The sequence below is a fragment of the Bos javanicus genome, chromosome 6, assembly GCF_032452875.1.
Source record: "Bos javanicus breed banteng chromosome 6, ARS-OSU_banteng_1.0, whole genome shotgun sequence".
Lineage (NCBI taxonomy): Eukaryota > Metazoa > Chordata > Mammalia > Artiodactyla > Bovidae > Bos > Bos javanicus.
Window position 1 is genome coordinate 65,614,713 of NC_083873.1, and position 15,067 is coordinate 65,629,779.

Below are 15,067 nucleotides of genomic sequence, written 5' to 3' on the forward strand. Positions count from 1 at the left end.
GTTTAGTTATTTCCTTAGAAAGTTTGATCATTCTATAATCAATGAAATTGTGTGTGTTTAAAATACTTTTATGCATATCCATGACTTCTTAACTGACTTAACATGCATGTTCCTTTAGCGTTCCTTATTTTTGGAAAAATAAAAATCTGAAATCACCCATAGAAGTTTGTTTTATATCACTCAGCATGTGTTGCATGTGTTGCTGCTTAATTTTAATATTGCTTCCATGGTAATATAGTGGAGTCATATCATATATGTGTTTGATTTAATCAGATCAGCTTACAGGCTTGGAGACAAACAGGAGGACACAAAAATGGAAAGAGGCATGGGGAGAGATTAAAGAGACTGGAACACAGATACAGAATGACAGACACACACAAAAATATAGTGAATACACAATCTGTTTATTGTTCTGCTCAGTAAGCCTACGTGTTTCTGAGTGTTTTTTTTGGTTTCACTTTGCTCTCATAAAAGGACATGCCCTCACACTCTATGGAGGTATATTGTATATTTGTCATGTATATGTCTTGGTTAATATGTGTTACTGTGTATATTCTTTATATAACAGATCACATTTAATGGATACTGAATTTTACATGCAATTTAAGATACTTTTGAAAATATGATTTTTACCTTATGGGCTTATTTTAGGGCTCACTCCTATAATATGATGAAGTCCCTTCTCCACTCCATTCATATGACCCAAACTCCAAACAGCAATCTTAAAAATAAACTTTTGGAGATTATTCAAATTTTGAATTAGGAATAATCATTGTATTATTAGAATTAAATCATTGTCAAAACTCTTGACATTCCTATTTGGTCTCTTTCACCTATTTAGTCTCTTTTCACCTTTCATCTCTTAACCATTCAATAAAAGGCTGATATAATCCTCCTTCTCACCCTTATCAATACTTCCATCACTCATTTATTCATTTAACCAGTTAAAAATTCATAATTGCTTATTAAGCATTTGGCATAACCCATTAGCAAAGAAAACCTGTAAATCAGGTATTATTTTCCTCAACTTTATAATAAAAAAATTAGGAGTCAGAAGCCAGACAGCTAAGGGGCAGAGTTACGCTGTGAATACAGATCTTTCTGAATTCGAAGTCCATACTATTTTAGGAAGTTGCCTTTTATGCAAAAATCTAGAAAGAAAAATATTTAAATAGAGTGACAGAACATTGTTTTCAAAACTGTATTTTTATTTCTGTAGTTGGTATCACACTTACCATTTAAATGTCCTCATTTATGAAGTAGTTATAAAACTCTTCCAAATGTATTATCTAATAAAAATATCCGTGTACTTTTTGTTGGTGGTGGTATATTTGTCAGACACCCATCAGTTATGGTTGTGTCTGATTGGAATATCTTTCATTTCAAGAAAATGTGAAATGTTTCCATGGAGATCAGCTTGAGATAGCCCAGTGACGAACTTCTTTGCTGTAATTTCGCATTGGTTTCTATGGTTTCCAGATAGGAGAAGAAAACGAAGTTACAGATATTTTTTTTCTTTGTAATGTAAAAGGTTATTGGCAAATAACAGATAACTGCTCAAATTAATATACCTCCCAACTAAGGAAAGCAACTGCAGTTATTGCAAAACATGAAAGATTTTATGATGTAGGTCAAACGTCTATGCTATTTTCTATGCTTGTAACAAATGAAGAACTAACATGATACTTAAACAGTTCTAAATTTAGCAGAAATTTCCCTTAAAAGGGGGAATTTTCTACTGAAATCTGTTTTAACAATGGCTGTTAAGAACTAGCTTGTCATCTCCACTTCATTTTTCTTACGTCACATCTTTGAAGATGGCACACATTGCATCTGTTACATCAATTAATGATGTGAGTGAAAAACTTAGCACAGAGATATCTCTTTACTTATTGTTCATACTTTTTGGATAGCTTCTGTCATTTTTATTAATTAGTAAATGCTGGACCTCATATTCAAATCACATTAAAGTGGGTGCATGCACATAAATTAGACTGATCACACACACACACACACACCACCCTTTCAGTCCTGTTCTCCAGCCTGACTCTAACTTACCTATTTTCCCAATAGCTGGCATGCAGCCACTCCAGTTATTTATCAATTTACCATCATCCCAAGGGATGAGATCAGGGTTGTCTTTTCTTAGAAGCATGTGAAATTCTAATGAGACAGTAGACCAACGGCCAAGAGATGTGGGTTCTATCTCTATCTTTAATTTTGGATGACATGCAAACTTAACCAACCCATGGCTAATCACGGATATACATTTATTCAATAGGATACATGACAAGCTTACGTACTCTATAAATTTCAAATAAGAAAAATATTCAATGCTTCAACAACTAAAAGAGCATATAGAAATAGAAAGCTTTAATTATTCTATCTTCACTTATTATTCATACTTAAGCCCAGTATCAAAGTGTAGCCTTACTAGCCCAGTTTTTCAAAATAAATAGAGAATGTGTCAGAATGAAGTTCTCCTTCTTTGATGGCAGCAAGCAAATATATTCAGTAATTTCCAAGTAATATTTTCCTCATAATGATATATACAAGATGGTGGAGTAGAAGAATGTGTGCTCATATTCTCCTGTGAGAACACAAAAATTGCAACTAGCTGCTGAACAGCCATCAATAGGAAGATGTTGCAACCCACCAAAAAAAGATACCCCATGTCCAAAGACAAATGAGAAGTCACAATGAGACAGTAGGAATCACATTAAAAGGATGTTAAAATCAAACCCCATATCCACCAGAGTCTCTTGGAGGACACAAACAAACCTCATTCACACCAAGACCCAGGGGAAATGAGAAGTAACTGCCACAAAAGACTGAGCCAGGCTTGCCTTTAAGTGTTTGAAGGTTCCCTGTGGAGGCATGGGTCAGCAGTGGTCTGCCGCAGCACAGGAGAACTGGCAACAGCAGTGCTAGGAGGGTCGGTGTGTTGGCATAAGTCCTTTCAGGGGAGGGCGCCATTAGCCCTACCATAGAGCCTGAAGCGCTATCATAGAGGTGCCAGGTGGGAGACTCATAAACTAGAGAACAATTATACTAAAGATATTGTCACATACCTGGAGTAACAGGCAAGCTGGCCTTGGATTATAAAATGAAGCAGAGTAAGGGTTAACAGAGTTTTGTCAAGAGAATACCCTGGTCATAGCAAACACGCACTTCCAACAACACGAGAGCTGATTCTGCACATGGACATCATCAGATGGTCAATACTGAAATCAGATTGCTTATTATCTTTGTAGCCGAAAATGGAAAAGCTCCATACAGTCAGCAAAAAACAAGACCTGGAGCTGGCTGTGGCTCAGATCATGAGCTCCTTGTTGTAAAATTCAGACTTAAATTGAAGAAAGTAGCAAAAACCACTAGGCTATTCAGGTATGATCTATATCAGATCATTTATGATCATACAGTGGAGATGATAAATAGATTCAGGGGATTAGATCTGATAGACAGGAGTGCCTGAAGAACTATGGACAGAGGTTCATAACATTCTAAAGGAGGCAGTGACCAAAACTATCACAAAGAAAAAGAAATGCAAGAAGGCAAAATGGTTGTCTGAGGAGGTCTTAAAAATAGCTGAGAAAAAGAAGTAAGGCAAAGGAGAAAGGGAAAGATATACTCAACTGAATGCAGCATTCGGGAGATAAGTAAGAAAAGATAAGAAAGCCTTCTTTGGTGAATAGTGAAAAGAAATAGAGCAAAATAACAGAAGGGAAAAGACCTAGACAGAAATAGCAAGGATTTAACAGAAGCAGAAGAGATCAAGAAGTGCAAGAATACATAGAACTATACAAAAAGGTCTTAATGACCCAGATAACCACAGTGGTGTGGTCACTCACCTAAAGCCAGCCATCCTGGAGTGTGAAGTCAAGTGGGCCTTAGGAAGCATTATTATGAACAAAGCTAATGGAGTGATGGAATTCCAGCTGAGCTATTTCAAATCACAAAAGATGATGCTGTTAAAGTGTTGCACTCAATATGCCAGCAAATTTGGAAAATTTGGAAAACTCAGCAGTGGCCACAATACTGGAAAAAGTCAGTTTTCATTCCAATCTCAAAGAAAAACAATGCCAAAGAATGTGCAAGTGCAAGTGAAAGTCGCTCAGTCATGTCTGACTCTGCAACCCCATGGACTGCCAGGACAGAGAGCTGTCCATGGAATCTTCCATGCAGGAATACCAGAGTGGGTAGTATATCCCTTCTCCAGGGGATCTTCCCCACCCAGGAATTGAACCCAGGTCTCTTGTATTGCAGGCAGATTTTGTTATCATTTGAGCTACCAGGGAAGCCTAACAATACTGGAGGGGGGAGTATATCCCTTATCCAGGGGAATCTTCCCAACCTAGGATTTGAACTAGGGTCTCCTGCATTGCAGACAGATTCTTTACCAGCTGAGCTACCAAGAATGTTCAATCTACATTACAACTGTGCTCATTTTACATGCTAGCAAGATAATGCTCAAAATTCTTTAAGTTAGGTTTCAACAGTAGGTGAACCAAGAACTTCCAGATGTACAAGCTGGATTTAGAACAGGCAGAGAACAAATTGCCAACATCTGTTGGATTGCAAGAAAAGCAAAGGAATTCCAGAAAAAAATTAACTTCTGTTTCATTGGCTATACTAAAGCCTTTAACTGTGTGGATCACAATAAACTCTGGGAAATTCTTAAAGAGATGGTAATAGCAGTCCACCTTACCTGCCTCCAGAGAAACCTGTATGTAGGCCAAGAAGCAACAGTTAGAACAGACATGGAACAACAACAGACTGGTTCAAAATTGGGAAAGGAGTTTGTTAAGGTTGTATATTTTCACACTGCTTATTCAACTTCTATGTAGAGTACATCATATGAAGCGCCAGGCTGGATGAATCACAAGCTGGAATGAAGACTGTCAGGAGAAATATCAAAAACCTCAGATATATAGATGATACCACTCTAATGGCAGAAAGCAGAGAGGAACTAAAGAGCCTTTTATGAGGGTGAAAGTGAAAGTATTAGTCTGACTCTTTGCAACTCCATGGACTGTAGCCTGCCATTGTCCTTCGTCCATGGAATTCTCTGGGCAAGAATACTGGAGTGAGTAGCCATTCATTTCTCCAGGGGATCTTCCCAAGCCAGGGATCGAACCCAGGTCTACCATGTTGCAGGCAGATTCTTTACCGTGTGAGCCATCAAAGAGGAGAGTGAAGAAGCTTATTTAAAACTCAACATTCAAAAAACTAAGGTCATGGCATTCGGTTCTATCACTTCATGCAAATAGATGGGGAAAAAATAATAACAGTGGCTGATTTTATTTTGTTGGATTCCAAAATCACTGTGTATGCTGATTGCAGCCATGAAATTAAAAGACGCTTTCTCCATGGAACAAAGCTATGACAAACCCAGACAGCATATTAAAAAGCAGAGGTAGCACTTTGCTGATGGAAGTCCATACAGTCAAGCTATGGTTTTCCAGTAATCATGTATGGATGTGAGAGGTGGACCATAAAGAAGGCTGAGTGCCAAAGAATTGATGTTTCTGAATTGTGGTTCTGAAGAGGACTCCAAGAGTCCCTTGTACAGCAAAGAGATCAAACCAGTCAATCCTAAAGGAAATCAACCCTGACTATTCATTGGGAGCCCTGATGTTGAAGCTGAAGCTCTAATACTTTGGCCAACTGATGTGGAGAGCTGACTCATTGGAAAAGACCCTGATGCAGGAAAGATGGAAGGGAAGAGGAGAAGAAAGCAGCAGAGGATGAGATGGTTGGATGGCCTCACTGATTCAATGGACGTGAGTTTGAGCAAACTCTGTAAGACAGTGAAGGACAGGGAAGCCTGGAGTGCTTCAGTCCATGGGGTCTCAAAGAGTTGGACATGACTTAGCAACTGAACAAAAACAGTGACATTTTAATAATATAAATTAATCTTCCAAGAAGTGTATGAGATACTATAAAAAATTACATTGTGGCTGAAAATTTGATAAATGTATTCAAAAGTTAGTTTTAGGACACATGGAAAATAATAAAACAGCCTGAATTTGATGTTTTATGTCTGATCATATTATAATAATAATAACCAGATTTATTTCTGGGGGCTCCAAAATCACTGCAGATGGTGACTGCAGCCATGAAATTAAAAGACGCTTACTCCTTGGAAGGAAAGTTATGACCAACCTAGATAGCATATTCAAAAGCAGAGACATTACTTTGCCAACAAAGGTCCGTCTAGTCAAGGCTATGGTTTTTCCAGTAGTCATGTATAGATGTGAGAGTTGGACTGTGAAAAAAGCTGAGGGCCAAAGAATTGATGCTTTTGAACTGTGGTGTTGGAGAAGACTCTTGAGAGTCCCTTGGACTGCAAGGAGATCCAACAAGTCCATTCTAAAGGAGATCAGTCCTGGGTTTTCTTTGGAAGGAATGATGCTGAAGCTGAAGCTCCAGTACTTTGGCCATCTCATGAGAAGAGCTAACTCATTGGAAAAGACTCTGAAGCTGGGAGGGATTGGAGGCAGGAGTAAAAGGGGACGACAGAGGATGAGATGGCTGGATGGCATCACCGACTCGATGGACGTGAGTTTGCGTGAACTCCAGGAGTTGGTGATGGACAGGGAGGCCTGGCGTGCTGCAATTCATGGAGTTGCAACGAGTTGGACACGACTGAGCGACTGAACTGAACTGAGATTACAATCCAGTGGGAAAAGACAGAAATAGCAAAAAATTCAGTATTTCAATTTCTTGTAAGAGACCAGTGGTCACAAATTTTAATATGACTGAGCGACTTCACTTTCACTTTTCACTTTCATGCATTGGAGAAGGAAATGGCAGCCCACTCCAGAGTTCTTGCCTGGAGAATCCCAGGGACGAGGGAGCCTGGTGAGCTGCCGTCTATGTGATCGCACGGAGTTGGACTCAACTGAAGTGACTCAGCAGCAAAGCTTATTTATATGTATGAAAGTGAAAGTGAAGTTGCTCAGTCGTGTCCAACTCTTTGCGATGCTATGAATGGTAAGCCTACCAGGCTCCTTCATCCATGGGATTTTCCAGGCAAGAACACTGGAGTGGGTTGCCATTTCCTTCTCCAAGGGATCTTCCTGACCTAGGGATTGAACCCGGGTCTCCTGCATTGTAGGCAGACACTTTACCATCTGAGCCACCAGGGAAGTCCATTTATGTGTATAGACATTCCTTGAAATAAATTTTAAAAATATGTATACATCTGTGTATATCGATATAGATGTGTCTATATCTGTATACCTAAATATGCACACTCCACACCCCCCCACACACATACACATTCCCATTTATGCATGCCCATACTTACATATGCATATATAAGCCTAAAGAGATAGGCTTTCATTCTCATTTCAAATTAGAAAATATTCAAGGTGAACATAAAATAATAGTATTCATTGCATACCTCATGTATTCCTTATACCTGCTTCCTTGTTGATATGTGTGTGTGTTTGTGTTGATACATGTTTTGGACACTCAGTTATGTCCAACTCTTTGTGACCCCATGGACTGTAGCCCACCTGGCTCCTCTGTCCATGGAATTCTCCAAGCAAGAATACTGGATACTGGAGTGGGTTCCCATTTCCTCCTCCACCTTGTTGATATACTCTCTTGATAATGTTTTTCACCCCCTTGGTTTTCACAACAATCTATGATAACTCCCTATCTTCTCTAGCTCCAGCTTGAGTCCTTCTCTGGAACGTCCAAGCCGTACACTAAGAAACACTGAGAGACAGTGTAACTTGGAAGTAAAATAACAATTCTAAAGTTTGACTCCAGGTTCCACTGTTTACACATTGTAGGTTTGGGAAAGTCTCATGTCACTTCAAAATCTAGGATTTATAGGTTCATAAGCCATTTGAATGAGGAATAAAGAATTCAGATCTGGTTCTACAAAATATGCTGGCCCTACCTGAAAGCAGACAGCTTCAGCAATATAGTTTAATTACCAATTGTCCCTGAAGAAGGGAAATCTTGGTAGGCAGTACATGAAATAGTACACAGAGTTGTTGCTTAGTTGGAGGTACAACCGTACACCCGGTCATGGATACCACCTAATGGTTTGGTAAGCTGGTCAGGGAATTAGAAGCAACACTACTGGAAAATTGGTGACAAGTCTGGGAATGGATTATGTAACAGATTTCTCTAAATGAGTACAGAATAGGAAGATATTCAGACCCATATAAATGCTCACCAAAGGAAACTTATCAGAAGTGTATCTATCTTAATGCTCAGGTGGACAAGATGATCCCTTCTTGCGGCTATCACACTCAGCCACCCTGTACTTTCACCGTGGCTCAGAGACAAAGTCATCATGACAGCAGGTAGGGAGATTGTCTGTGCTCAACAACGTGGACTTGCAGTCATCAAGGTTAGTCTGGCTGTAGTCACTGTTGAGTACCCAATCTATCAAATGAATAGACCAACACTACACCTTTACTGGACACTAATTTCTTAGAGGAAAGGAAGGAGTCAGCTAGCTATCAGTGCTAGGTTGATTTCATTAGACATCTTCATCATGGAACAGGCAACATTTTGTTCTCATTCGAATACACACTTACTAACAAGGTCAATTTACCTCTTCTCTCTGTGACTTTTCTGTGAATACCATCATCCATTAATTTACAAAGTGTCTTACTTAGTACCATGGTATGTAACACAGCACTGATACTGACAAAGAAGCTTAATTTATAGCAAATGTAGTATAGTAATAGGTTTATGCTTCTCAGAGTCACTAATATTACCACATTTCCCATCACTTATGAAATGGTAATGGGACATTTTTGAAGTGTTAGTGACTGCAACAACTGGGCAACACTACCTTGCCAGCTGAAGTAATGTCTCCCAAGATGCTGGACTTGCTTTAAATAACCAATAAATATATGGTGCTATTTCCCAGAACTGAGCTTCACAGGCCTGGAAATCAAGAGGCGGAGATTAGAGTTGCTTTTCCACAATCACCCCTAGCATTACACTAGAGAAGCATTTGTTTCCTGTCCCTGTAACTTTAGAGTTTTGCTGGTCTAGAGGTCTAAGTTTCCAGTAGAGGTCACAGCAACGGTTCCACTAAACTGGCCCTGCCACAGATAAAGGGTCTTTGTGGTGTCCTCTTTTGAGGATAGGATTAGAGTATTAGTTTTAAAAGAGACAGTTGCATTGTGTTAGGTGAAAGCTAATTTTTGCTACTGTCTTTATTTCAAATTCAAGTACTGGCATGGATGGCAAGTTGACAAGTGGTGGATTACTGTAGCTTTTTAAATGTCAACTTAGCTAGGATTGAACTTTTTCCAGAATTCCCTCCCCTCTATGGTTTCAGGTTAGGACTGGCCACAGGAGAGAGAGATGCATGAGATAGGGATAGTAGACATGAACCAGCATCCATTTTACACTTGGAAGATTGGTGTAGAGCAAATCCTGAAAGATGATGCTGTGAAAGTGCTGCACTCAGTATGCCAGCTAATTTGGAAAACTCAGCAGTGGCTGAGCAAAATGGCTGTCTGAGGAGGCCTTACAAATGGCTGTGAAAAGAAGAGAAGCGAAAAGCAAAGGAGAAAAGGAAAGATATAAGCATCTGAATGCAGAGTTCCAAAGAATAGCAAGGAGAGATAAAGCCTTCCTCAACAATCAATGCAAAGAAATAGAGGAAAACAACAGAATGGGAAAAACTAGAGACCTCTAATTAGAGATACCAAAGGAACATTTCATGCAAAGATAGGCTCAATAAAGGACACAAATGGTATGGACCTAACAAAGCAGAAGATATTAAGAAGAGGTGGCAAGAATACACAGAACTATACAAAAAAGATCTTCACAACCAAGATAATCACGACGGTGTGATCACTCACCTAGAGCCAGACATCCTGGAATGTGAAGTCAAGTGGGCCTTAGAAAACATCACTGCAAACAAAGCTAGTGGAGGTGATGGAATTCCAGTTGAGCTATTTCAAATCCTAGAAGACAGTGCTGTGAAAGCGCTGCACTCAATATGCCAGCAAATTTGGCAAACTCAGCAGTGGCCAAAGGACTGGAAAAGGGCAGTTTTCATTCCAATCCCAAAGAAAGGCAATGCCAAAGAATGCTCAAACTACTGCACAATTGCACTCATCTCACACGCTAGTAAGGTAATGCTCAAAATTCTCCAAGCCGGGCTTCAGCAATACGTGAACTATGAACTTTCAGATGTTCAAGCTGGTTTTAGAAAAGACAGAGGAACCAGAGATCAAATTGCCAATATCCGCTGGATCATCAAAAAAGGAAGAGTTGCAGAAAAATATCTATTTCTGCACACTGTGCCAAAGCCTTTGCCTGTGTGCATCACAACAAACTGTGGGAAATTCTCAAAGAGATAAGAATACCAGACCACCTGACCTGCCTCCTGAGAAACCTATATGGTCAGGAAGCAACAGAACTGGGCATGGAACAATGGACTGGTTCCAAAGAGGAAAAGGAGTACGTCAAGGCTGTATATTGTCACCCTGCTTATTTAACTTATATGCAGAGTACATCATGAGAAACACTGGGCTGGATGAAGCACAAGGTGGAATCAAGATTGCTGGGAGAAATATCAATAACCTCAGATGTGCAGATGACACCACCCTTATGGCAGAAAGTGAAGAAGAACTAAAGAGACTCTTGATGAAAGTGAAAGAGGAGAGTGAAAAAGTTGGCTTAAAACTCAACATTCATAAAACTAAGATCATGGCATCCAGTCCCATCACTTCATGGCAAATAGATGGGCAAACAGCGGAAACAATGGCTGACTTTATTTTTCTGGGCTCTAAAATCACTGCAAATGGTGACTGCAGCCATGAAATTAAAAGACGCTTACTCCTTGGAAGGAAAGTTATGACCAACCTAGATAGCAACCTAGATAGCAAAGCAGTCATTACTTTGCCAACAAAGGTCCATGTAGTCAAGGCTATGGTTTTTCCAGTGGTCATGTATAAATGTGAGAGTTGGACTATAAAGAAAGCTGAGCACCAAAGCATTGATGCTTTTGAACTGTGGTGCTGGAGAAGACTCTTGAGAGAGTCCCTTGGACTGCAAGGAGACCCAACAAGTCCATCCTAAAGGAAATCAGTCCTGGGTATTCATTGGAGGGACTGATGTTGAAGCTGAAACTCCAGTACTTTGGCCACCTGATGCGAAGAGCTGACTCATTTGAAAAGACCCTGATCTAGGAAAGATTGAGGGCAGGAGAGGAGAACTGGTCGACAAGAGGAGATGGTTGGATGGCATTACCAACTCAATGGATATGGGTTTGGGTGGACCCCGGGAGTTGGTGATGGACAGGGAGGCCTGGCGTGCTGTGGTTCATGGGGTTGCTAAGGGTCGGACATGACTGAGCAACTGAATTGAACTGAAGTGGCCCTGCACTGTGGCAGCTTGCGTATGCTGTTACCGATCTTCTGGCTTGATTGATAAGAAATAGCACCTGGGCCTGTAACTGCTTAAATGCCTGTTTTTCTCCAGCTCTTTTGAGTCCTGAGCCAGGTTAATGTGCAGTTCCACTGTGAAGGGCTCTAGCTTCTCCCATAAGGCATCCTTGTCATCTCAATTAAGAGACAGTGAGAAAGAGGCATAGTTTCCAGTTTATAGCCATGGTTCAGTGCATCCTTCTCAATTCCTGTTGGCCCCAGCACTCCCTTTATTGATGTTCAGCTTTCTTCCTTTACTGAGAACTTGTTCAGTACCAAAGACAACAGCCTTGTAAAAACTTCTCTTCTAGCTCTAGAGTCTATACTATTCACACAGCTTCTGTCTCTCTGATTCAATCCTGACTGATATAATCATTAATAGTATGAAGAATATACAAAATTTTCTGCATGATTAAGGTAAATAATAAAAAAAATGGCAAAAAGGAACATATAGAAAGTTCACATACACAAAAAAATCCCAAACACAAAAAGCTAACACAAGATGTTTGACCTCATAAATTATCAGGAAAACAAAGTATGAGTTATGATTTCATGCTCATTAAAGTAGAAAATATTAAAATGTATGAAAACTCTTAAGAGTGAGTTTGGATGTGAAACAAGAAGTTGTACATATCATTGCTTAGGGATGATTTGGGAGAATGGCGTTGAAATATGTATAATATCATATATGAAATGAGTCGCCAGTCCAGGTTCGATGCACAATATTGGATGCTTGAGGCTGGTGCACTGGGACGACCCAGAGGGATGGTATGGGGAGGGAGGAGGGAGGAGGGTTCAGGATGGGGAATACATGTATACCTGCAGCAGATTCATTTTGATATATGGCAAAATCAATACAATATTGTAAAGTTAAATAAAATAAAAATTAAAAAAAAAAGGATGTAAACTAACCACTTTGGGGAATAACTTAGTAATACTAACAGAACTGAAAATGGGCATTCCTCAAAGACCTACAAATAACACACCTCAGAAAGATTCTAAAAAACCCTCAAATAGTAATAATAGGGAGGAATGTGTCCTTTACCCAGAGAATAATTATAAGAATATGTATTTGAGCTTGAGAACAGTACACTTACCTTGAAATTGATCATCCAGAAGTAGGAGGTGGTCTAGTCACTCTAGTAAGAGAGAGTAAGTCTCTCTCATAAGAGTTCCAGTGATCCTTGCCTTAAGGCAATCATGCCCTTGTAAATTTCCCTCCCCTTTTGCAGGACCTTGATTTAGTGTTTCACTTCTAATAAACAAAATATGGTGCAGGTGATGGAATGTTACTTACAAGATTAGGTTACAAAAAGACTGAAGCTTCTGTCCTGGACACCCTCTCTTATTCTGTTACATTATAAGCTCTATGGTGAGACCGACATGACAAGAAACTGATGTGTCCAGCCACAATCCAGTCAGGCCCTCAGACTAGTCAACAGCCATGTGAGTGAATTTAGATATGGATCCTCCCTCAGTTTGTCTTAAAATAACAGCAGCCCTGTCTGATACTTTGAAGAAGTCCTGGACCTGAGATATCCAGCTAGGTCATACCCAGATTCTTGACCCACAGCAACTGTGAGATAATAAATGTTTGTCATTTCAAATCACTAAATTTTAAGGCACTTTGTAAAGTAGCAACAGATACTAATAAAATCTCCAGTAATCACTGCAAACCCACCGTGGTAAACAAATGTATTATTTTCAGACTAAGAAGGACAACTGTGAATTATCTCAAATCAGTCATTAATTCATTAATTCAACCAGTAATTACTGAAGACCTAATTTATCAGGCCCTGTTGTAGGGATAAAGTTATGAAAAAAAAATACACAGACAATAAATAATAAAATATATCCTATGTGTCAGATGATGAAAATCCTATAGAGAAAAATAAAGCAAGTAGACAGGATAAACAAAGCTTGGTCTAAGCAGGGTTTGCAATTTTCGAAAGTGTAGTTAGAGACCTTCTCTGAAAAGACAGTATGCAAACAAGACCAAGAAAATGTGTGATGGAGTGAGTCATACAGGGTCTGGAGGAAATGCATTCCAGGAAGAGAGAAGGTACTCTGGAGGGAAGGGGGAGCTGCAGGGTTTTGAAGAAAGGAGTAAAATCACTGTGTTCTGCTTGTCGCTCAGTCATGTCTGACTCTTTGCGACTCCATGGTCTGCAGCCTGCCAGGCTCCGCCATCCATGGGGATTCTCCAGGCAAGAATATTGGAGTAGGTTGCCATGCCCTTCTCCAGGAGAGATTCTTGACCCGGGGATTGAACCCAGGTCTCCTGCACTGAAGACAGATTCTTTACTGTCTGAGCCACCACGGAAGCCCAACTAGACTAATGTTTTGAAATGATCATTCTTGCTGTTGTCCTTAAAATAGTGTGTGACTGGGTTGGGGGGTGTGGGGCAGGCTTGGGGGTCATCAAGTGTAAAGAAAAGGAGACAGGCTAGGAAGTTTTTATAATAATCCCAGTGAAAGTATGTTGGTTCAGATTGGGGAAGGAAAAATGGTCAATTATGAATTGTTTTAAAGTAAGATTTAATAGGATTTGCCAGACAAAAATTTGTAAAATTTGTAAACAGTATGTGTGTGCTCAGATGCTCATTCATGTCCTACTCTTTTGCGACCCCATGGACTATAGCCCAGCAGGCTTCTCTGTCCATGACATTCTTCCAGCAAGAATATGGGAGTGGGTTGCCATTTCTTCTTCCAGGGATCTTCCAGACTCAGGGATGAAACCCAAGTCTCCTGCAGCTCCTGGATTTGGCAGGGAGATTCTTTACCACTAGTGCCACCTAGGAAGCCCCTTTGTAAAGTACCTATGTATGTATATCTGCTGAAGGATATGTAAATTATTAAACCAGAAAAGTACATGTTTCATTAATTCTACTTTCACATATTTATTCTTCATAATGCCCTGGAATCTATACATACCACTACTGCCTTGCTTTCACGCACAATAATGACTATTTTCAATGACTTTTCAACAGTTTCACATGCATTTTATTTCTTCAATTATGCTATAGTTTAATGAGCAGCAGAGTGCTTAAAGAACAAATTGACCTTGAAACAATTCTGTTTTACAGTAACTGTGATGGCTACTCTTCATTCCACTCTTGTGGGGTGACTCTGCCAACAGGGGAACGGCCCCACTGTATGCCAATCTGTGTGACTAGAAATACCCATGTAACAAGACAGAAAGAGGTTCCACTGGCTAGTAGGATATCACCGTATTTGTCATGAAAATCTGGTGAGTGTTTCAAGTGACTCTGTCTAATTTGTTGAATCCTTCGGATCCTGAGACTACTTAGTGCATTTCTGACCAAGGGAAACATCATGAAGGTATGACAGAACTGAAGTTGATTGAAGCTGCTGGTCTATTTCCTTGTGAAGAAACCTGCAAAAACAAAAAATGGGCAATGACATCTGACCTACATTTAGTTCTTCCCAGTTTGAAGGTTTTACCCACACCATCTCCTGCAGTGTGGTCAGGCAGCTGAGTTTTCATGATGTCTGGATCTGAGTCTTAGCTCTGCCACTGACCAGCTATATGAACTTGGGCAGTTCATATAGTTCTTTTTGCCTTAATTTCTTCAATGGCAAACTGAGACAAAAATGTCCAGCTGATAAAATGGCTTAGATTTCCA

At 39.8% G+C, this 15,067-nt stretch overlaps 2 protein-coding genes across 2 annotated transcripts in view; both read right to left on the bottom strand.

Annotated features, from left to right (window-relative positions):
* Positions 1 to 14,400: 14,400 nt before the first annotated feature.
* On the bottom strand, positions 14,401 to 14,758 carry LOC133249510 (cytochrome c oxidase subunit 7B2, mitochondrial). Its single transcript, XM_061420068.1, has one exon. It carries the CDS (start codon positions 14,756 to 14,758, stop codon positions 14,519 to 14,521), a length of 240 nt encoding a protein of 79 aa, XP_061276052.1. The 3' UTR covers positions 14,401 to 14,518.
* The window catches only part of GABRA4 (gamma-aminobutyric acid type A receptor subunit alpha4), a 241,910-nt gene continuing 241,243 nt past the window's right edge, over positions 14,401 to 15,067 (bottom strand). Inside the window, exon 11 of the mRNA XM_061420066.1 lies at positions 14,401 to 14,817. The gene's annotated coding sequence lies outside the window, so the exon portion shown is untranslated. The remainder of the gene's footprint in view (positions 14,818 to 15,067) is intronic.

Coding starts and splice junctions, on each gene's coding strand:
- LOC133249510 (XM_061420068.1), bottom strand. CDS start 14,758: ATGATGTTTCCCTTGGTCAGAAATGCACTAAGTAGTCTCAGGATCCGA.